This window comes from Perca flavescens, chromosome 8 (assembly GCF_004354835.1).
Source record: "Perca flavescens isolate YP-PL-M2 chromosome 8, PFLA_1.0, whole genome shotgun sequence".
Taxonomy (NCBI): Eukaryota; Metazoa; Chordata; class Actinopteri; order Perciformes; family Percidae; genus Perca; species Perca flavescens.
Window position 1 is genome coordinate 8972526 of NC_041338.1, and position 23738 is coordinate 8996263.

A 23738-nucleotide genomic window follows, 5' to 3' on the forward strand; every position below is an offset into this window, starting at 1 on the left:
TTTCAGTGTCTCGATGTGCAAAACTGATAGAGACATACCCCAAGCGACTTACAGCTGTAATCGCAGCAAAAGGTGGTGCTACAAAGTATTAACTTAAGGGGGCTGAATAATTTTGCACGCCCATTTTTTCTGTTTTTTTTTATTTGTTAAAAAGGTTTGAAATATCCAATAAATTTCGTTCCACTTCATGATTGTGTCCCACTTGTTGTTGATTCTTCATAAAAAATTAGTTTTATATCTCTGTTTGAATCCTGAAATGTGGCAGAAGGTCAAAGTTCAAGGGGGCCGAAATTCGCAAGGCACTGTATCTTGTGACCATACCATCTTCAGCTACAGTTTGCTATACTTTGCTTTGAAACTGCTTTTTTTTTTTTTTCTGTGCCTGCTTTAACACTCATTGCTTGTTATTGTGGCTTGTAAATTACATAGCACTTATCAGCTTTTATGACCTAGTAAAGTGTAGTAAACTGTCCTGTGGACTCCTACAGAATGTTGTGTTGCCTTTTGCTGTCTTTGCATGTGTTTTTTTTTTTTTTCCTTTCTTTAAAAAAACGCTGATTGTTTAGATGCATCAAGTTGCTTTTGGTCCATCAATCCAACAGGCAAACTCATAGCAAAAGCCCATTTTATAAGCACAAGAAGAACACCTTTCTGAGTTATTCTGCAATTAATCTTCTGGCCAATCTGTTTGTTCCTGAATGGATTGATCTACAAGCTGCAGTAGCTTTGATCTTGTTAAAATCAAGCGTTTTCTGACTTCTGGTGTGTGTTTTCCTTTTCCTTGCCAGCCTGTCCAGGGCTTTGACTACGCCAAGAAGCACATGGGTCGAACAGGTGATAAGGCTATCTCCGTTACCAAGGAGACACTGGTACTGGGGCTGCCTGTACGAGATGCTCCACTGTCATTGGATAACAAGGTCCACCAGGATGGGACTGCCAGCAAGAGGCCTCCATCTGCTGACATACACAAAGGAGGGTAAGACAATTATTGTCTGTCTGCTTTTGGGGGGCATAAAAAGAGTCAAACTTGAAGCAGCAATAATCTTTTCATCACACATTTGAAATATTTCACCTGTTACGGCTAATCATACACTGTATGCAAAAAGACCGAACAAAACCAAGGATAGTGTGATTCAACAAACTACAGGCTATAGCCCACCCAAATATGGGCGCCTGGGTAGCACACCTGGTAGAGTGCGCTCCCATACAGTATATAGAAGTTTACACCTCAACGGAGCGGCCGCATGTCTTCAGCTGTGCTGTAAAAATAAAGGCCTAAAATTATCTTTAAAAAAAAGCCCACCCAAATATGGCCTAAATCAACCTCTGCCCTGGTACCGGTTTCTATTGTGTTGTGAGCTTCTTGCAGCGCTTTTCTAAATGCTGCGCATGTGTCGTCAAATTGATATTTTCGTTTGTTGTCAAGTTGGTAAAGATGTTTTCTAAATGCTGTGGTCAAATTGGTGAAAACGTTTCTTTTATTTGCTTGTGTTGAGTCTATTTGCATGTTTTCTTAGTTTGCAGTATGTTGAGCTCTCAGGGCCACCATATACAAATATTGTTTGCAATAATTAGGTTTGGAAACATTACAGAACACCAAATGCATATAAAGACAAACTCAAGCTCTTAAACTATTTGTTAAGTTACAGAACAACAAACAGTTGGCAGGTTGGCATTTGCTGTTACTGTTTGGTGTTTGAACAAACCATCATTAAAACACAACTGTAATAGATGCCAGTCAGAGTCTGGGAGAAGAGGTCACTTCAATCACACTGCTGACATTATAATTCATAATGTAGATGTTTTGGCAAAGCCTGCTTCTTCAAATCATTCATTTAGTAATGTGGTTCTGCACAGATACAGGGATAAAATAACTGGCTGATCAGACATACTGTCTTTTCGCAGCTGGAAGCCTTGTAAAGAGGAAACACAACGTTCTTGAGAAGCTGTATCAGTCAGTGAACAAGCCAGTGACACAATACCAAGCTTTGCAGCTGAACCAGACATCAGTGTTTGTTTGTGCATCTCAGTGTTAAGACAAAGAAAAGCCAACAGTAAGCAGTGCAGACTCAGACAGATTAACATAATCTAAAGATAAATCCAAGAAGCTGTTTGGAAACAGTAAGAAGACAAAATGCATGTATGTAGATGCAAATTTGGATTAAGCAAATGATAAGGTTTTTAGAACTAAGGGTGTGTGGTGTGTCCTGGTTAGCTGGAAAGGTTCCATTTAAGCAAAAAGAGGCTGTGAATTATAACAGGTCAAATATATAAATTACTGTAGAACAGATTTTTACTACACCAGGGATTTTAGATACAACAAATGTATGTAAGAACCTCACAGCAGGTTCTTGAGGGGGTTATTACTCAGCATGGGGCAAGTCCCATCCACTTTTTAAAATTATTAGTTTAGACCCATTGCATTGTTTTATCCACTCAATGTGCTTTTCAGAGCGCTGGGTCAGTGCTTCATTATCAAATCCATTCTGCTTGCTTATTTAGAAAATGCCCAAATCAATGAAACTCCATTCCACATTTCCCCTGCTACTTTGTACACAGACAGATTCTCACATAGCACGCTCACACACACGAGCTTGCTAAATGCCTCAAACATAGCTGTCATTTTAACTAAATGTTCATATTTCATTTCTTTGTTATTTTGTTCACCTGTTACTTGTTTTTATGCTTCCGCACCGTATATTCTCCAAAAAAAATCCCGCTAAATTATGCGGAACACCCTTAAATATGCATATAAGAAAAATCATCAGCTTCATTTTTCAGCACCAGAGGTTGCCGCTGGGGGAGGACACCCAGACTCCCATTAAATTGTCCCACTCACATTTTCAATGCTTCCTATGCCCACGTTACTCAAGATGATTCCCACTACCAGTTTAAATGAATCAGGCCTCATGACAGACCTGCTAGACCCGATGGAGCTGGCTATATAATCTTGTGTGAACACAGGCTCGCCACTGGACACTGAAGTGTGTCACATTTTTTTTTATTAATAAATATTGCACTGTCTAGCAACTGTTAGTATCCATTTATATCCACATAAAATGTGACGTCGACATCCACACGTCCGGTTTGATGTAATTTTCAATATTTCAAGATCAATACAGTGTAGGGACTAACTTTTTTTCTGTTTAGAAGCAGAAAATGCACAGTTTCAATGAGGACCTTCCAGAAGCTTTTTAATCTAGCCGAAAACTACAGTGTCTTTGTACAATAAATCTATAACAGATGAATCCATACATTAATTATTATTGTTATGTAATGCTCAATTTCTCATATTGCTTCAAGCTAGCGTCCTTGTAATCCAGCATGGAACTCCAGTGTCTTTTCTGAGACTTTACACAATAAGTCCAGAACAGTAAAATCACAACAGAACGGTTATTTCTGCCATCTTGACTCCCAGAATGTTGTCAGGTGAGTGTGTCAACCATCAGAGGCTGTAATTAATATTGCATAGATTCTTAGGGCAGAGCTTCAGGACATTCAGGCAGCCCTGGATGTGGAAATTATGATTTGGCCGCATGATGTCTCATAGCAGACAGGAAATGCATTCGAGATGGCACAACTATCTTTTTGGATAAAACCGTATGGACTTATTGGGGAATAAACTACATTTTTATTTGTATTAGTTACAGTTAATTTTAGTTATACACAATCATTATTACACAAGGAAACCAGGTGACCCAAATATTGGAAAAATGTCTTAGACCCAGGAGGGTTATGGTGACTAATGTGATTAATGCCATTTTGAGATAATCGGCATGGGCTGATGCATGCACTCGTGGGGCAGATTAACAAAAAATGTCTGCCGACACATCTAAAGGCAGCCTTGTCAGTGTGGCTGCCTAGAACAAAGTTAGTGCTCCCCCTTGTGTCAATTTTGGCATTCTACGGGCAGACGTCAGCATCATGACTGCAAGCCTTCAACCAGCTGAACTAGCTTACAGGGCTAAAATACTATTGTATGGCCCCCGCTCCTATACTCCCAATGAGAGAAACATTTATCAATTAAGTAATTTGGGATGGCTGTGGGACGTTAAGCAAATGCAATTGTGAAGCCTTTTAGTACGACAATGTAATGTTTTGAAAATGACGTTTGTCGCAGTCCAGAAGATTTCATAGCTTTCTCAACCACTTCCTTAGCAAATCTGAATACAGATACACCCATTGGATAGCTGTTTCAAGAGGGTTTTTGCCTTTTATTCAGGAAATTACAAACCCAGATTCGCCTAATTAAGCCCAGGTGATTCTGTGGTTAAATAACATTTTTGGATGAATGATTTTCTCCTAATTTTCAGTAAAAAAGAAACTGTCCTTTCATTACCAAGAATTATCAGCATTGGATTTTATACTCCCTGCAAAATGTCAAGCCTCTGCTTGCGCCCACACACATTTTTTAAATATGCAGATGACATTGAATTAGATGGTTTTATTCTTGCTGCAAAATCCTGCACCCCTGATTGACTCAGGAAAAAAAACGTACAAATCTATTATGTAGCGTAAGAAAATGTATGCAAAATAAATTGTCTTTAGAAGAAACCAGTCAGAAGTCCCCCTGACACATAATAATAATAATAATAATAATAATGAGTCATTAGAGAAGCAAACGTGATTTAGCAGTTGAAGTGTAGTACCTTACCTTTACTGTAAGAAAATGTCACACAGAATATTATTTCAAAAGTGAGTGAAGGATATTGGAGTTGTTTTAGAGGTCTGTGTTTTCATAGTGTTATTAGAAGCATGCTCTGGGACGAGACCCACTGATCAGTTACAAGCTTTGAACCTCTATTCTTTTTACCAAAAAAAAGTCATCAAATCCTAGTACTGACCTAAACTATCAACTGATAATTTGTCCTCACAGGCACTGATAACCTAAAGTGAATTACACTGGTTTACTGGACACTGTATGTCTGAGATAACATTACAAAGATGGAAGATGGATATTGTGGAATTTAGGGTGCATTTGATGCTAATAATCTTCATGTTTTATGCTACTTGTCTCAACATGGCATTTAATACAGCGATACAGCTTTTTCCATATAGTTTTAGCTGTATTTTTTTAACTACTCAAGGTTCATGTGATCTGTGATCTATGTGCACTAATCTTTGTTACTGTGTTCTATTTTTTTATGCATGATAGACGAATACGTTTTTTTAACCATCCGTCCTAATCAGTTTTAAATGAATTTACCAAAATGTGCAAAGCTGTCTTATTCCCAATGGATTTAACTAGGGAGTTATAATCTATGCATGAAATAAAAAAACATTAGAAAAAAAATTATGAAAACTATTTTTCTAAACTTCCATTTCAAGACATTTTCTACTAAAAGCTTCACCCACACACACACATTCAATGGTGACATCTTTCCTTTGGCAAGTTTCGAGCCATAAATAAGATGCATCATGCCTCCTTTCACAGAAATGCAAATTCTGAAACACACACACAGACAGTGCCTCATATTTACACACCACTAAACAGAAATTAATAGAGGTGGGATTAGTTGTGCTTTGCTTCTCGAGGACGATAAACACATTTATATTTATAACCCTGGCTATAGCCATGTCAGAGGGAGCCATTCAGGGTAACAATGATGACCGATAAAAATGCTGGAAGGGCTGGCATAATGCAATAATCAGCTTTACCAACCTGTATATATTGTTATGAGAATGACTCCAAATGACTCGTAAGATGTATAGGCTAACAGTTCATTTCCTAACATAAGGTGTGCTAGTAAAGGAAAGGCTGGCTGGCAGTGGGTTGAGTGGGGCTTACCTGGAACCACGACCTCAGCTACAGGGGCAATACCAGGATTTTTTAAGTGGGGTGGCACAGGAAGGGACCAATAATCAGTCAGGGGGGAGGCATTTTATCAGAATACAGCATAGAAAATCTGCTTAGAAATATAGGAAATATTGGATAGGATAGAACAACATAATGTTATTCTGTTAAATAAAACATCATATAAAATATCACATCACATTAAATATCACATTAATTCGGGCCCGAGCACCGACAGCAGCAAAGGCCCTATTGAAACTAAGGGACTGTTCGTTATTTATTTAAGGGGCCACCAGAGGAGTTTTGGGACCTTTAGCCATAAAAGACATGACCCTCCCCTCACCAGTAAAAAAATTTCTATGACCCTCCAAAATGACTTGGAAAAAAGGCATGACCCTACCCCAACAATTTATCAATACCTTCTGTATTGGTTTGCACTTGGCAAATATATACAGATTCCCATTGTTTTTTTACAGCCATGACATCCTGGACTAAACCTCTGCATTCTCATCTGACGCATCACACTCCTCTGTTATGGTGTGGGGGCCATTTTGGTAGATTTACTCACTAACGTTGTTGTGGAAACACAATAAGCATGGAAACTATGCACACTTCCTGCATTACTGCATTATTTCAAATACTAAGTTACTCCTCTAGTAAACTAGTATTCACATGAAATAAAACATTGAGACCATTCAGCAAGGCACTCTGGGTAACATTCAACACACAAACTGGTTGCTATGGACTCGTCACTAGGCTTCCTCCACTTCGCCGTTTAAACAAAGTGGAATAAACGTATAAAAGTCCAAATCTAGACAAAACCCACAATCAATTAGTAAGCTAACATCAAATGTGGCATTTAGGAACCATTTATTGCAACCTTGGCATGGTAAGATGTCCAGACTAGCAACAGTCATTTTGGTTTTTTTGCGTCCTGCTGCTCGCATCGTCTGCCAGGAAATTCTTTTTTTTTTTACTAAAGCATTATATGAAATCAGATGTATTACCTACCACCATTTAGTTGTTTTGTGTTATTTAAGATATTTATAAAATATCTGATCTTGCCAGACGTAATTATATTCCACTCATTTTTTAAACAATGCAGTTATCTGTTTCAGCCACCAGGGGGGCAGCTCTAACCTGACTCTGCCAGATGGATTGCTTCACATTTGCTCGGCATAACCATCTGGGAACTTTCCGTTGGAGAACTTTTGGGAAGAGGCGAAAATACTGGTTAGCTGATTGGATGAACCATTTGTCTATCACCTATGTTGGTGATAGACTGGCTAAATCAACCAATCAGATCCACGAAGTGTATGAAAATACAACCACAAGCCTGCCCCTGCTGCTGCAGGCAAAGCATAGCTCGTTAGCTCAGCAAGCAAGCAACATGTCGGTAAAGGATATTTGCCGTATGTGTAACGAGAATTTAGGAATAAAAAGGACTACTACCCATTCTCTTAATACATCCATGCTACTACCCAGTTAGAAGCAGAGTATGAGGGTGTGCCACGCTAGCAGCTAGGCGAGCATTATAATATGTGTTACAAAATGATGCACGTTCGTCATGGAAGTAAGGGCTGGACTACAATAGAGCAGGTTGGAGCAGTCTGAACAGTGTTTTCTGTTGGAGATGGTAAGTGCCTTTGGGTGGACTTTGGGCTTTTTCGCTTTGTAAACCTATAACGTGCACAAAAAAGATATATAACACAATAAAGGAAAGGGGAAAAAGCCAAAAAGCATAGAGTACTTTAACTTATTTAATTAACTACCCCCTATATACTCAGTATGTATATAGTGTGGAATAAACTGAGATTTCAGAATCTTGGATTGCATTAGTTAAGCATGTTATCATGCTAACATTTGATAATTAGCATTAGACACAGTTAAGGCTGATGAGAATGTGTTTAGTTTTGCCAAAATTTAACCTGGCGATTAAGTTAGAGGAAAAGTTAAAGCATAACCAAAATTATTACAATTCATCAAGTTGAGAACATGAATGTCTGTCCCATATTTGTTAGTTATTGCAACATTCCACTTGCCATCTGTAGAGCCACGCTGCTTGCATAGCTAAAACTATTGATTAACTAAGTATTGAAGTCACTTCTTGTGATCGCGCGTTTACTTCCCCTACCAGGAACCAAGACACCGCGGAAGACTCAAGCGGTAGCAGTTACACTTGGTCTCAACATACGATTTACACACTCATACTGACCGACACTAGACTCACGCACTGGCCACGGTTACATTCGGTAGCCTCGTGCGCGGTCTCCTCGTGACAGTCTAACAACCATGTAGCAACATTCACTTCTAACCTTTACATAACATAACTACCAAGATAACATTATGTGTATTTGTATGTAATATAATACTTTCCCCTTGGTAATGTAGCCTATGAATTTCCATGGACACATCATCTAAGATGCACCAGAAACAAGGCTTGGTTAATAACTCAAACTTGCCGAGAACCCAGACATCGCTTGATTACATTAGACTCTAACGGGCTGGCCGGTTGCACAGTTACATTCAGTCTCGTTCAGTAGCCTGGTGCACGGTCTAGGTAGCTCATTTCCTGATTGATTCTACCACCACCACTCCAGTGGAGGCGCTAATGAGCTAGATTACTACACACACAGTAGCAGAAGAATACCAGCTACACACAACTAGCGCCCTTTATATTGAGAGTGTGGCCAACTCAAATCATGGGCGCCATATTGGAGACCAACGTCAGATGACTCTACAGTGTAACAAGGTTGAATATGCTATCTTGAAATAAATCGCTTATTTTCACCATAAACAGGCATATACATGTTGTTATCAACGTTTACCAATATGTAAAAGGCCCTTACGGAAATATTTCAGTGTATATTTACCTTCTAAATCGTAAATGGGCCTCTAAAAAATGTCCATTGTAGTGAGTGACCAGTCGCCTAATAAGTCTCTAAGCAGTGTTTACCTTTCTAATGTCTGCTAGCATACGTACAGGCTAATTATAGTCAGTTAACTTTGTGTGTAAAGTAACAAAAAGCCACCCATCTCATAGGAGTGTAGCTTTTCATTCAATAAAATGATGGTACAAAAGGTGTACTAACATCACAGGTCTTATGTTGACAACATGGACGCAGATATAGGAAACTCCAAAGGCAGTGTAATATTTACCTAGCAGGCTAGGCTAACGCTGTTGCGCTAATGTTAGCAAACATCGGCGTAGCTGTCTAAACTTGTGAAAAGCCGAACAAAATCCCCGTCCAAACTGTGTTTCACTTTCCCTCCAATATTATTATGAACATTATAAAGACACCTGGACTCAGTCGAGACCAAAAGCCATATGACTATGGCAAGATCACAAAGCATTTAGGTTTGGGTGACCATATTTTGATTTCCAAAAAAGAGGACTCAAGACACAAATTCAGACAGGCTTCTCAGAGGTTAATGAACATGCTTTATTATGCCTCAATGGTGGAAAAATAACTTCTGTAATAAAATAAAATCTGTAACAAAATAATCTTTTAAAATAAATAAATATATAATATAAATAAATATAAAATAATGTTCTAAATATGACCTTCTGTGTTAGAAAATCCAGCTTCAACAAAATATCTCCTAATACCTTTTCAATGTAATAAGATGAATAATAAAGACACTGAAACATATGTGCCAGCTTTGCACATGGTCCTCCGGTCCGGTCCCGACCTGGACGGAATGTGGAACATTTTTTTTGCTGTTCAACTGTGAAGCTGCACTAGCTGCACTAGTCTTGTTTTATGGTTGCGCGCAGGCTCCACGCAGAGCTTTCGCCGTACCCTCATAAGTGGCCCGGCATTGGTGTGTGTGTGTGTGTGTGTGTGTGTGTGTGTGTGTGTGTGCGTGTGTGCGTGTGTGCGCGCGCGTGTGTGTGGGGAGTGGGTGATAGAGCGAGGGAGAAGTGAGAGTGACGGCGAGTGAGTACGACTCTAGAGTGTCTCCCCTGTGTTTTCTGACCACGGTGGGAAATCTTTAGCAGGAAACGCTTCAGCATTTTGTGTGCAATGCTGCTCCGCTGTCTGTGTATGTGCGCGTCGCAGAGCCGCCCACAAGGCAGCCTCTCGGGAATTACGTCACACAACAAAGTACCGTAGTATTGTGTGCAAAGCCCCAGTCAATTTAAGTACACGCTTAATGGTCCCATGAAAAACAGTGAAAACCGGACATTTTCATGAATTTATAAAACCCCCTCGGACGCCCCGGACATTAAGTAAAAAGTGGACATGTCTGGGCAAAAGAGGACGTTTGGTCACCCTAATTTAGGTACATGGAGTGCTAGCGAAAAAGCTAATGCTAGCATAAGGCATGGCTAACTTCAAACTTCATTCATTTCTTAAGCAGTGTTAGAACTTTTTTGACAGCATGGTACACATTAACAATGGTATTACTATATTTGTCCTATGTAAGTTGATATCATATCGAAGAGAGAAATTGACGTTTACCTCACACAATAATGAACAGCTCCCATATTTTTCACCTTTTTGGTTCACGGGGGGACTTGTGAAATCTTTTGCCGCTTCCCTGTCTTTCATTGCAGCCAAACGCGAAACAGTTGGGCATTTTTTCAGTGATTTATGTCATTTTTTAAAATAATTTATTAAATTTTTCCACTATTCCCTGCACTATGTTAATGGGAATCATATGAATGTTGGTATCCAACATGGAGTCCACAAAACACGTGATCACCTCGGGACCAATCGCATATAGGGATAGCTCAGAACATTCAATTCCCTAGGTCACACAATGTTTCATTGTTCTACAGAGAGAAGACGATAATTAATACAGCTCAAATGAGTAAGGCCTCACTAAGCCTACATGATTCCCATGGAAAATTAGCTCAGTAACGTAGCTACAGTAAGCCAAGTTGGCTAGCATTTGTTTTAGATAATGTTAGCACTTAGCTAACGTTAAATGATAACTTACACAGCTTTACTAGCTAGCTAGTAACTTAACATAACAAAACAACAAACGTCTAGTAACCATGCTTGCAATGTAGATCACAGACAACCTATATGATCAATACTTAAACTTTATTAATTTTGTAGGAATCTGCTGTGGAGTGGTTTGTGTGTCCTCCAAAGTGTAACGTTAAATGCACTGAGCTGTCAGTCAAACATACTCCAAAAACTCATTAGCCAGTGGGGATGCACCCCTGTCGCCCACGTGAGAGGTTTGGGCCAGAATTGCAAACAAAGACTTTGGAAGCGCAAACGAGAAAGCTGGGAGCAAAACTGCAAACGTGATGGAGAAAGCAAAAGACTGATTATTGAGAAAGAAGCAGAGGGAACTGTAAACAAAAGGACATAATATCAACCAAATAAAATACCAATAGTTTAGACTACACAAATGTTTTGTTTGCAAATTTTAAGTTTTACCTTTTGAGGTGAAATGTTTTTTTGCTTGAGTTAGTGATATTGGTTTGATACTTGAGAAGTTTTGCTTGGAATTAAATGTCACGGTTTCAGCAGGTGGACCAAATGCAAGACTCTTCCAGTCAGGAGTGCAGAACAAACACACTTTATTGTGACTCAACACCTACAAACTCACAACTACAGACGAACAGAGAGAGACGAACCGACAAGAGACAAAGGAACACAGGGGTGTAGAAATACACAGACCAATAAACAGAAAGACAGGGGATTGGACAAGACAGTAACGAGCAACAGGTGAGAGTAGAAACGGAGGGGAACTAACGAGACAATTGGGAACAGGTGAGAACAGAACTGGAGGGAAACTAACAGGAGAGGAAGTGCAGACCATATAAGGGGAAGGGCGGAGACAAAGACAGATGACGGACAAGTAACAACAGAACACATAGAACACAGCAACAAGCGCAGATAACAACAAAATACACAAAAAGGCCACGAGAGTGGCACAAAGGCAGTCAGTCTCAGCCGGATCCTGACATTAAAGTCACAAAAATAATCCCATACATCTGACATATTGTGATTACTTAAATATTTAATTTATATAATAATTAGATAATTTGTCTGCATAAGTTATTTAATTTTGTCTTGTATTTTCTTAAAACGGTGAGATAATTGTATTCTATGTAAATTAATTGTGATATTGTCTCGACACAATATAAGTGAGACCGGTTCCCTCAACATCCTCATCCTCCTCGACCTGAGTGCAGCCTTCGATACCGTGAGCCATAACATCCTGCTCACCAGACTCAAAGACTTCGGTATCGAAGGTACTGCAATCAGCTGGCTCCACTCCTACCTATCCAACAGATCCCACTTCATCTCTCTCCATAACCACACCTCTGCCACAGCCACAGTCACTCAAGGTGTTCCCCAAGGCTCCGTACTTGGCCCCCTCCTCTTCATCATCTACATCCTCCCTCTTGGTCAGATACTCCACACCTGGACTTCCACTTCCAATGCAAATGACACCCAGATCTACGTCAGCACCAAATCCCCCCACAATCCTCCCCTCTCCCACATCAACTCCTGTCTGTCAGCTATTAAAACCTGGATGCAACACAACTTCCTCAAACTCAAAAGCAACAAAACAGAATTCCTCCTCATAGGCTCCAAATCCACACTCAGCAAAACCAATAAGCCCACTCTCACCATCAACAGCACCATTGTCTCCCCATCTCCACAGGCCCGTAACCTTGGCATTATTTTTGATTCTACCCTCTCCCTTGAGCCTCACATCCGTCAAGTCATTAAAACCTCCTTCTTTCACCTCCACAACATCGCCAAAATCAGACCCTCTCTCACACCCCCCGCTGCTGAAAGACTCATTCACGCCTTCATCTCCTCCCGACTGGACTACTGCAACTCACTTCTCCTCGGCATCAGCTCTACCAACATCAACCGACTCCAACTAGTCCAAAACGCAGCCGCCCGACTCATCAGCCGCTCCAAATCCTGGCACCACATCACCAGTCCTAAAACAACTCCACTGGCTTCCTATCTCCCACCGGATCACCTACAAAATCCTGGTCCTCACCTACAAAGCCCTCCACCATCTGGCCCCCTCATACCTCACTGACCTCATCTCCCCGTACCAACCCTCATGGTCCCTCAGATCCGCCTCAGCTGGTCTCCTCTCCATCCAAAAATCCAACCTCCGCAGTTTTGGGGACAGTGCATTCTCCAGGGCAGCTCCCAGGCTCTGGAACTCCCTCCCTCACCATCTTCCAGTCCCACCTCAAGACCAATCTCTTCACCTCTGCCTATCCGTAGCCCCACGCCCCCTTCCCTTTTCATCTGTGCCTAAATCTTGTTTTGTTCTGTTTTTGTAATCTACCTCCCCTGTAAAGCGACTTTGAGTCTATGAAAAGCGCTATATAAATTCATCCATCCATCCATCCATCTTCTTCCGCTTATCCGGTGTCGGGTCGCGGGGGGAGCAGCTCCAGCAGGGGACCCCAAACTTCCCTTTCCCAAGCCACATTAACCAGCTCTGACTGGGGGATCCCAAGGCGTTCCCAGGCCAGGTTGGAGATATAATCCCTTCACCTAGTGTATACCACTATATAAATTCTATTTATTATTATTATTATCTGCACTCTCTGTTTCAAGATGCTGAAGACCTAAATCAAGTGGAACTGTATTTAAAAACAAATCAATTATTTCAGCTGCAGATTGTTCACTTGTCTGAGGAAAGAGAAAAGTCCAGACTGAATGATGAGCACAGATGAAAGTGGATGAATGAGAGCATTTATTCTGCTTACTGCATCCCTGAGAGAGCTACAGTGTGTGAGGCATGACTAAAAATGAGAGGCAGAGAGATGAACATCACTTTCCAGCGGTGGGATTATTGGTTCTGTTGTTCTTGTCTCTGGCCTTCCCACACAGATTTACATGGACTACACACTGTATTTCTATCTCCATCCCTCCGGCTCTTTACTTAATACCAAATGACTTTTACTGAATCAGCCAGCCATTGACCATTGCTCAGTCTGCTGTGTGTGTGTGTGTGTGTGTGTGTGTGTGTGTGTGTGTGTGTGTGTGTGTGTGTGTGTGTGTGTGTGTGTTCACACAGACAGGGTGTTTGCCTCGCCTGTGGCTCTGTAATGTCCGCTCTCGCTGATTTGTGCATCTCCCACCACCTGTAGACAGGCCTGTCACCTTGTGTAGCTGCTGTGGCTTACATGCCTCAAAGGCTACTGCAACTCACTTCTCCTCGGCATCAGCTCTACCAAAATCAACCGACTCCAACTCGTCCACACACACAGTGTGTGTGTGTGTGTGTGTGTGTGTGTGTGTGTGTGTGTGTGTGTGTGTGTGTGTGTGTGCTTGTGTATCCTGTATTTGGTTTTTGTGCCTGGTATGTCTGAGGCCATAACAAACAATATATGTTTTCATACATTTTTCTGCATGAGTGTATTGACTACACCAACATAACAACATAACCTGTCTCAGGCAGAGTAGTAGTTCAACTCTATGGGCCCTATCTTGTACTCAGCGCAATTGCCTTTGTATACCGACGCATGTATCGTTCCTATTTTGCACCCGACGCACAGCGGACTTTTCCCTCCACAGACGCACGCCGGTAAATTAGGGAATGTATTTGCGCTCCCGGGGGCGGTTCAGCGGAAAGAGGAGGCGTGTTCCAGCGCAAATGTTCCTTAGTGCTATTTTGCAGTTTCAGAAAAAAATTCCGCCACTGACCAGGAAAAACCTGGTCTAAAGTCAGTGGCGCTAGTCTAAAGTCAGTAGCGCGTTATTCAGATGCTATTTTAGAGCTGCATGCTTGGCCATAATGTAGCGCGTGCACAACGCGCATACACTTTGCTACCCTCATCTACAAGGACGCAGCAGTTCCTATTTTTACAAACCATACATAATTACAAGGGAACATTTTACTGAAAACACGCTTCAGGTGTTTGGATAGATCAGGACGCACTTTACAGTACAGTCCTCAAAAAGTCTCAGCATTCTTTGTGGCTTGTTGTGTTTTACACAACATTTCCATGAATCATGGATGTGTTGATGACATAAATGAGGAAATTTTAGAGGACTTAAGGAGACTATTGAACTACGGTGGGATTTGACACTCCGGCGGAATCTGGTCCTGGAGTGGCAATGCGCGATGCGCTCCTGTTGGAACGGGTGGACGGAGATGGAGTTGGGGGAGGAGGAAGGGGCGCAACAGGTGCAGGTGGTGCGTTTGGAGACCCACGCTCCATGGCTGCAGCAATCCTCTTCAGACTGTGGAGATGTGCCCGAAAGGTCGCAGCAACATCGCCACCCGGCCAAGACGGCATTTATTACTTTTCCGCATCCCTGCCGTGCGCCAGGCAAATCCGCCGTTATAATAGCAATCCGCCATGGAACAAGCGTGCCTGCTCTTAAAGGGAATGTGAGATGACGCTCTGATTGGTTTATTGCATGTTACGCCCAAACCACACCTAGCTACTTCAGACCAACCCATTTGAGATTTGCGAGATCCGCCCACAAAGCTACTTGCGTTTCACGTTTGATACTTGCGTTTCAGATCGTTAAAATAGTAATAATCAAATAACATCTTCACACATGCACAGTTGGGTGAAGAAGGACCTTACTTCTAAATATTGTATGTCCAGCATGAGTTTATATACTCCTGCAGGAAGACAGGCATTTTAGAGTCAGGATGGCATACACAACACTACGTTGGGTTAAATTGTACTGCTCAATACTAATTCTCCTCGATCAAGATTTCACCGTATGCTTCTGTGTCTGTCATCTAACCAGACTCGAGCTACTCCTGAGTTTTTACGTAACAGTATCAAGCAGCAAAAAAGTGCCAATGTAAATGTAATGCCATGTGACTATTGCACATGCGCACATTCAACCCAGTCTCACGACAGTTTGTGAAATGGTCACATAATTTCATCTTTTGAAAAAGTCCTAAATTTGCTCAGGTATTGTTTTTGGTCTTAAATAAATAATAATAATAAACAGGTCTTAGGTTTCCTCCAATGCATATTGAAATGCTCCGCAGCGTTTTACAATGTTTTTTATTTTGATTCCGTGGTGATATAGTTATTTCTTTCGCTAGTCCAAATAAGCCTACAAATGAGGCCAACATGCAACTTATATGGGGACTTCCGGTTATGGCGTCTTAGTGAGAGGCTGCATGTGCATGAGGCTCACTGTTAAATCCTTTGAAACTATCCTTAACTTGGACCAATAAACATAATTCTACATGTTCTTGACCCACGTGCTTCTACTGGACAATATGCCACCAAAAAATGCAAAAACTGGCCAACAACCGGGTAAAACGGCTTCACAAGGCAAAGGGGCTAATGTGGACATGGCTAATGCTAGCAAAATACCGCTGGATATTTCCAATGAAGCCAATACACGGAAGGCATTGGAGACTCCAGAGGCACCCGAAACACCGGAGACGCCGGTGGCACAGAATCCGACAAACAGTGACCTTCTCAAGGAAATTCTGTCATTGAAAGGTGACATGGCTAAACAATCTACCGACATGCTGAAAGCAATTAACGATATAAAAGGGGATATACAGTTGCACTCTCAAAGAATCAATGAGACGGAGGAGCGAATCTCGCAAACAGAAGATGATGTAACCTCTCTTCAAGGCAAAGTTAAAATACTGGAGAAAACGGTGGAGACTTTGCGACAGAATTACAGAGCAAGAAGACAGGAGCAGACGCTCCAACTTGAGACTGGTTGGGCTACCCAAAAAATCGGAGGGATCAGATATGTGTGGTTTTCTGGAGAAGTGGCTCCGAGATACACTGGGTGAAGGTTTCACCGTGCCCCCCATCATAGAGGGAGCAAACAGGATCGGGCCTTTTAACCCTAAATCTACATCGCCAGGAGTGGAAATAATGAAGTTTCTGAACTACCGGGACCGGGAAACAACCCTGAGAACAACCAAGAAGATGACGGAGTTATGTTATGAGAATTAACGAGTTGCTTTTTTCCCTGACCTCTCCGGAGACACGCAAACTGCAGCAGCGCTTCAACGGTGTGAAAACCCAGCTTCGTGCACTGAATATTCGGTTTGGCATGCTGTATCCATCCCATCTGATCATCACGTACAATGACAAACGCAGGATTTTTAAATCGGTTGCTGAGGCTTAAGAATACGTTCAGGAAATAAGCTTGCAGACTTGTGGCGACTCTAAACTAACTAACGACTAAACTAAGCTTTGTGCTCACCGCTTTTTTCTCTTCTCCTGCATGGAGCCACTGACGAGTAATGGCCATGTAAATGGACAAAATTCAACGGATAATTTAGTAAGTTGCCTTATTGTTAAAATATGTTACTGGCATGATTGTCTTAAGGTATGTTTGTTTAAATTTTTTTATTAACGCACTGGGTGCACGTTTATGTGCGTCAAGTTTTATTTTGGTCTGAACATTTCTACTACAGCTAGCCCACTTGTGGCTATGTTATGTGTGCAGATTTACACGTTACCCACTATGTGGATGAAACGGTTTATATAACCCAAGTTCCTAGTCTTAATGGGTTTAGCATCACATTTCGTTTGGGAAATGTGTGGGGTTTTGTGTTAAGGGGCTCACTCCATATTTTTCTGTGCTTAATGACTTTACATGGCCTGAAATTGAGATTAAGAAGAATTTGTTTGATACCTCAGTTAGAAATGTGTCTAGTTGGAATGTAAATGGTCTGAACAAAATTTTCAAGCTTAAACAGGTGCTGGGCAGAATTAAACAAATGAAGAGTATGATTGATAGATAGATAGATAGATTTATTTTTATTGAACCCAAAAAAAAATGGGAAATAATGGTGTCGCAGGAGCAAAAATATCAGACACACAGCACACATACAGAGTATACATTAAATAATAGGAAACAATATACATTAAATAATAATTGAATACTACACGAGCAATATTTAAAATATATACAATTTGGAAATAAAATGTACAACTGATTCAACAGATATAGATAAAGTTAATGTACAAGTTGGGGAGTAAAAATGTACAACTGTTTCCCTAGTAAAGATAGGATGTAGATAAACCTATTGTGAAAGGTTGTGCAAGGTGCATTCAGTGCAGTTGTGATGTATAGGAGTCTTATCTCACACTCAGTCATGAAGTGTTAAAAAGTTTAATTGCCTGTGGTAGGAATGATTTCCTGTAGCGGTCCGTGCGACATCAAAGCTGACGGAGCCTCTTAGAGAAGGTGCTCCTCTGTTGGACCAGTGTGGGGTGGAGAGGGTGGTCAGGGTTATCCATGATAGATAACAGTTTGTTCAGTGACCTCCTCTCCATCACAGCTTCAAATGTGTCCTGTTTGCAGCCAATGACGGAGCCAGCCTTCCTGATCAGTTTGTTCAGCCTGTTTGTATCGCTGGCTCCGATGCTTCTGCCCCAGCAGATGGCGGAGGAGAACAGAGCGCTGGCCACAACAGACTGTTAGAACATCTCCCAACATTCTGCTGCACACGTTGAAGGATCTCGGCTTCCTCAGGGAATAGTCTGCTCATCCCCTTCTTGTAAACCGCAGTGCTGTTGATTTTCCAGTTCAGCCTGTTGTCAATGTTGACACCCAGGTATCTGTACTTACTCCTCAACCATGTCCACATCTCCACCCAGAATGCAAAGGGGCTGCGGAGCCATTCCCTTCCTCCTGAAGTCAATCACCATCTCTCTGGTCTTATCCACATTCAGCAGCAGGTGATTCTTACCAGACCACTCCACAAAGTTGTCCACCAGCGCTCTATACTCTCCCTCCTGTCCATCCCTTATAAACCCAACAACTGCAGAGTCATCAGAGAACTTCTGTAGGTGACATGACTCTGAGTTGTACTGGAAGTCTGTGGTGTATAATGTGAACAGAAAGGGAGACAGCACAGTCCCCTGTGGAGCCCCCATATCACTCACCACCACATCAGACAGAACACGGTCCAGATGGACAAACTGTGGTCTGTCTGTCAGGTAGTCAGTGATCCAGGAGACTGTTGAAGGAGGTTGAAGACATACTGGAGAACACCAGACAATTGACTGGCGCAGGTCTTCAGGACCCTAGGGCTGATGCCATCTGGGCCGGCAGCCTTGCGCTGGTGAAGCCTCTCCAGCTGTCTCCTCACCTGGCCAGGTGAGAATGAAAAGCAGGGGGGGGTGCTTGAAGTGTCAGTGGGGGGAGATGAGATGTGCTGTAGTTGTGGGGGGAGTGGGCAGACCACAGGAGGGTGAGGGGGGAGGTGTGGGAGCAAGAGAGGGGGGGGGGGAGGAGGCAGAGAGGGAGTATGGGGGGGTTGGTGGAGTGGTAGAAGAGGCAGAGGACGGCTGTGAGCTAAACCTGTTAAAGTAACAGTTCAGCTTGTTTACTCTCTCCATGCTGCCTGGTGTTGGTCTTCTTCTACCCCCACACCCGGTGATCTCTTTCATCCCTGTCCACACCTCCCTCATATTGTTCTCCTGGAGACTGGCCTCCAGCTTCCTCCTGTAGGAGTTTTTACATTCCCTCAGTTTATCAGTATGTTTCTTACAAGAGACACACTTGATAGATGAAGATGTGAATACGATTAGATCTAGGTGGCCTGGTCAGGTATTCTCCTCTAATTTTACGACTCATGCAAGAGGGATCATAATATTGATTCATAAATCAGTTCCATTTGATCTAAAAGATAAATATTTGGATCCATCTGGGAGATTTATTATACTTAGTGGAACTATAATCTCTACATTAGTCAACTTGGTATGTTAATACGCCCCAATGGGGATGATCCTGGCTTTTACCAACATTTCTTTTTAACTATGTCAGCTTATAGGAGCCAGTGCATCATCAGGGGAGATTTTAATTGTGTGATTCATCCTGCAGTAGATCGTTCAAACAGTTCCGACACTTCCCACCAACAAGCCAGGAAGACGATTGGAAAGTTTATGAACGATCTTAATTTAGTGGAGATTTGGAGACAACTTTATCCGAGCAAGATTGAGTATTCATGTTTTTCTGCTACCTACAAAACGTACTCTCGGATAGATTTTTTTTTGGTTTCCTCTGGTCTGGTATCTATGATTCAGAATTGCTGGTATGAGACTATACTACTCTCTGACCACGCCCCAATTATCTTATCAATTAAGTTTCCCAATTATTATTCATCTCCACTTACATTTCGGTTTCAAGGTAAATGGCTGAAGTCCGCAGAATTTGAGAAATTTCTTGAAGAAAAAATAACGGAATATTTTAATTTAAGACCAGACCAGTGCATCAATAAAATGGGAAGCATTTATAGCCTATATAAGGGGAGAAATGATGAGCTACACTCGGCATAAATCAAAAATACATCTAAATAAATTGAAAGACACTGACAAGCAAATAAAGAACTGCAGGACCAGCTATATTACTGTGATGACACTGAAAAATATAGAAAGCTTCTCATATTAAAATCTGAATATAATGAACTCACTACCAATAAAATAGCAACTAGTTTAATGTGCCGGAACTGGTGCGGGAGGTGGAGCGCTACCGGTTAGATCTGGTGGGGCTTACCTCTACGCACAGTCTCGGTTCTGGAACCATACTCCTGGATAGGGGTTGGACTCTTTTCTTCTCCGGAGTTGCCCAGGGTGTGAGGCGCCGGGCGCGTGTGGGGATACTCACAAGCCCCCGGCTGAGCGCCGCTACGTTGGAGTTTACCCTGGTGGACGAGAGGGTCGCCTCCCTACGCCTGCGGGTTGTGGGGGGGGGGGAAAACTCTGACTGTTGTTTGTGCATATGCACCAAACGGGAGTTCGGAGTATTTGGCCTTCTTGGAGACCTTGACTGGAGTCCTGCATGGGGCTCCAGTGGGGGACTCCATTGTTCTGCTGGGGGACTTCAACGCGCATGTGGGCAATGATGGAGACACATGGAGAGGCGTGATTGGGAGGAACGGCCTCCCTGATCTAAACCAGAGTGGTTGTTTATTGTTGGACTTCTGTGCTAGTCATAGATTGTCTATAACAAACACCATGTTCGAACATAGGGATGCTCATAAGTGTACTTGGTACCAGAGCACCCTAGGCCAAAGGTCAATGATCGATTTTATAATCTTTTCATCTTATCTGAGGCCATATGTTTTGGACACTCGGGTGAAGAGAGGGGCGGAGCTGTCAACTGATCACCATCTGGTGGTGAGTTGGGTCAGGTGGTGGGGGAAGACTCTGGACAGACCTGGTAAGCCCAGATGGGTAGTGCGGGTAAATTGGGAACGTCTGGAGGAGGCCCCTGTCCAACAGACTTTCAACTCACACCTCCGGCGGAGCTTTTCGTGCATCCCTGTGGAGGCTGGGGGCATTGAACCCGAGTGGACAATGTTCAAAGTTTCCATTGCTGAAGCTGCGGCGAGGAGCTGTGGTCTTAGGGTCTTAGGTGCCTCAAGGGGCGGTAACCCAAGAACACCGTGGTGGACACCGGTGGTCAGGGAAGCCGTCCGACTGAAGGAGTCTTTCCGGGATATGTTATCCCAGAGGACTCCGGAGGCGGTTGCAGGATACCGAAGGGCCCGAAGGGCTGCAGTCTCTGCCGTGAAAGAGGCAAAGCAGCAGGTGTGGGAGAAGTTTGGAGAAGACATGGAGAAGGACTTTCGGTCGGCACCAAGGTGCTTCTGGAAAACCACCTCAGGAGGGGGAAGCGGGGAACCATCCAAGCTGTGTACAGTAAGGATGGGACACTGTTGACCTCAACTGAGGAGGTAATAGGGCGGTGGAAGGAGCACTTTGAGGAACTCCTGAATCCAACTAATATGCCCTCTATATTAGAGGCAGAGCTGGAGGATGATGGGGGATCATTGTCAATTTCCCAGGCGGAAGTCACTGATGTAGTCAAACAACTCCACAGTGGCAAAGCCCCTGGGATTGATGAGATCCGTCCAGAAATGCTCAAGGCTCTGGGTGTGGAGGGGCTGTCCTGGTTGACACGCCTCTTCAACATTGCGTGGAAGTCTGGGACAGTGCCAAAGGAGTGGCAGACCGGGGTGGTGGTTCCCCTTTTTAAAAAGGGGGACCAGAGGGTGTGTGCCAATTACAGGGGTATCACACTTCTCAGCCTCCCTGGTAAAGTCTACTCCAAGGTGCTGGAAAGGAGGGTTTGGCCGATAGTCGAACCTCGGGTTGAAGAGGAACAATGCGGATTCCGTCCTGGTCGTGGAACAACGGACCAGCTCTTCACTCTCGCAAGGATCCTGGAGGGAGCCTGGGAGTATGCCCAACCGGTCTACATGTGTTTTGTGGATCTGGAAAAGGCGTATGACCGGGTCCCCCGGGAGATACTGTGGGAGGTGCTACGGGAGTATGGGGTGAGGGGGGTCTCTTCTCAGGGCCATCCAATCTCTGTACGACCAAAGTGAGAGCTGTGTCCGGGTTCTCGGCAGTAAGTCAGACTCGTTTCAGGTGAGGGTTGGCCTCCGCCAGGGCTGCGCTTTGTCACCAATCCTGTTCGTAACATTTATGGACAGGATATCAAGGCGTAGTCGGGGTGGGGAGGGGTTGCGGTTCGGTGGGCTGGGGATCTCATCGCTGCTCTTTGCAGATGATGTGGTCCTGATGGCATCATCTGCCTGCGACCTTCAGCACTCACTGGATCGGTTCGCAGCCGAGTGTGAATCGGTTGGGATGAGGATCAGCACCTCTAAATCTGAGGCCATGGTTCTCAGCAGGAAACCGATGGAGTGCCTACTCCAGGTAGGGAATGAGTCCTTACCCCAAGTGAAGGAGTTCAAGTACCTTGGGGTTTTGTTCGCGAGTGAGGGGACAATGGAGCGGGAGATTGGTCGGAGAATCGGCGCAGCGGGTGCGGTATTATATTTAATTTATCGCACCGTTAGATTTAAAAGAGAGCTGAGCCAGAAGGCAAAGCTCTCGATCTACCGGTCAGTTTTCGTTCCTACCCTCACCTATGGTCATGAAGGCTGGGTCATGACCGAAAGAATGAGATCCAGGGTACAAGCGGCCGAAATGGCTTTCATCAGGAGGGTGGCTGGCATCTCCCTTAGAGATAGGGTGAGGAGCTCAGTCATCCGTGAGGAGCTCGGAGTAGAGCCGCTGCTCCTTTGCGTCGAAAGGAGCCAGTTGAGGTGGTTCGGGCATCTGATAAGGATGCACCCTGGGCGCCTCCCTAGGGAGGTGTTCCAGGCACGTCCAGCTGGGAGGAGGCCTCGGGGAAGACCCAGGACTAGGTGGAGGGATTATATCTCCAACCTGGCCTGGGAACGCCTCGGGATCCCCCAGTCAGAGCTGGTTAATGTTGCTCGGGAAAGGGAAGTTTGGGGTCCCCTGCTGGAGCTGCTCCCCCCGCGACCCGATACCGGATAAGCAGACATGGATGGATGGATGGATGGATGGTTTAATGTGGTTGAAACAGTCATACTATGATCAGGGTTAGAAGGCAGGAAAACTCCTGGCTTGGAGGCTTAAAAAATACAGACAAGTGGAGCTATGAACTCAATTGTACTTGACAATGGAGAGAATTTAGTGGATACAAAATGTATAAATGATGCTTTTGTAGAATATTAAAAATTTATATAAATCCCAATATCCAGATAATATGGATAAACAGGATCAGTTTCTGGACCAACTTCAATTCCCAACCTTGTCAGAGGAGACAAAAAATTATTTAGATGGAAAACTGAGCATTCAAGAACTTAAGGAGGCACTCACCCATATGAATACAGGCAAAGCCCCTGGCCCTGATGGCCTGCCTATTGAGCTTTACAAGAGATTTTCAGATAAATTATTACCTCATCAACAAATGTATAATGAGTCCTATGAGAAGGGTATTCTACCCCCATCCTTAAGATTGGCAGCCATTTCACTTCTGTTAAAACCAGGTAAAGCCCCGACAGATATGGGCTCATACAGGCCTATATCCTTGATGTCATGTGACACCAAAATACTATGTAAGGCTCTGGCTCGGAGGATTGAACCACATATTCCTAACTTAATTTCGAACGACCAAAATGGATTTGTTCTTGGCCGCCAAGCTTTTCACAATTCCAG

General features: G+C 43.2%; 1 protein-coding gene across 1 annotated transcript in view; it reads left to right on the forward strand.

The window, feature by feature from the left end:
- Positions 1-23738, forward strand: part of kiaa1549la (KIAA1549-like a) — a 198396-nt gene that overhangs the window by 87796 nt on the left and 86862 nt on the right. Inside the window, exon 12 of the mRNA XM_028584441.1 lies at positions 789-976. Coding sequence (XP_028440242.1) covers positions 789-976 — 188 coding nt within the window. The remainder of the gene's footprint in view (positions 1-788; positions 977-23738) is intronic.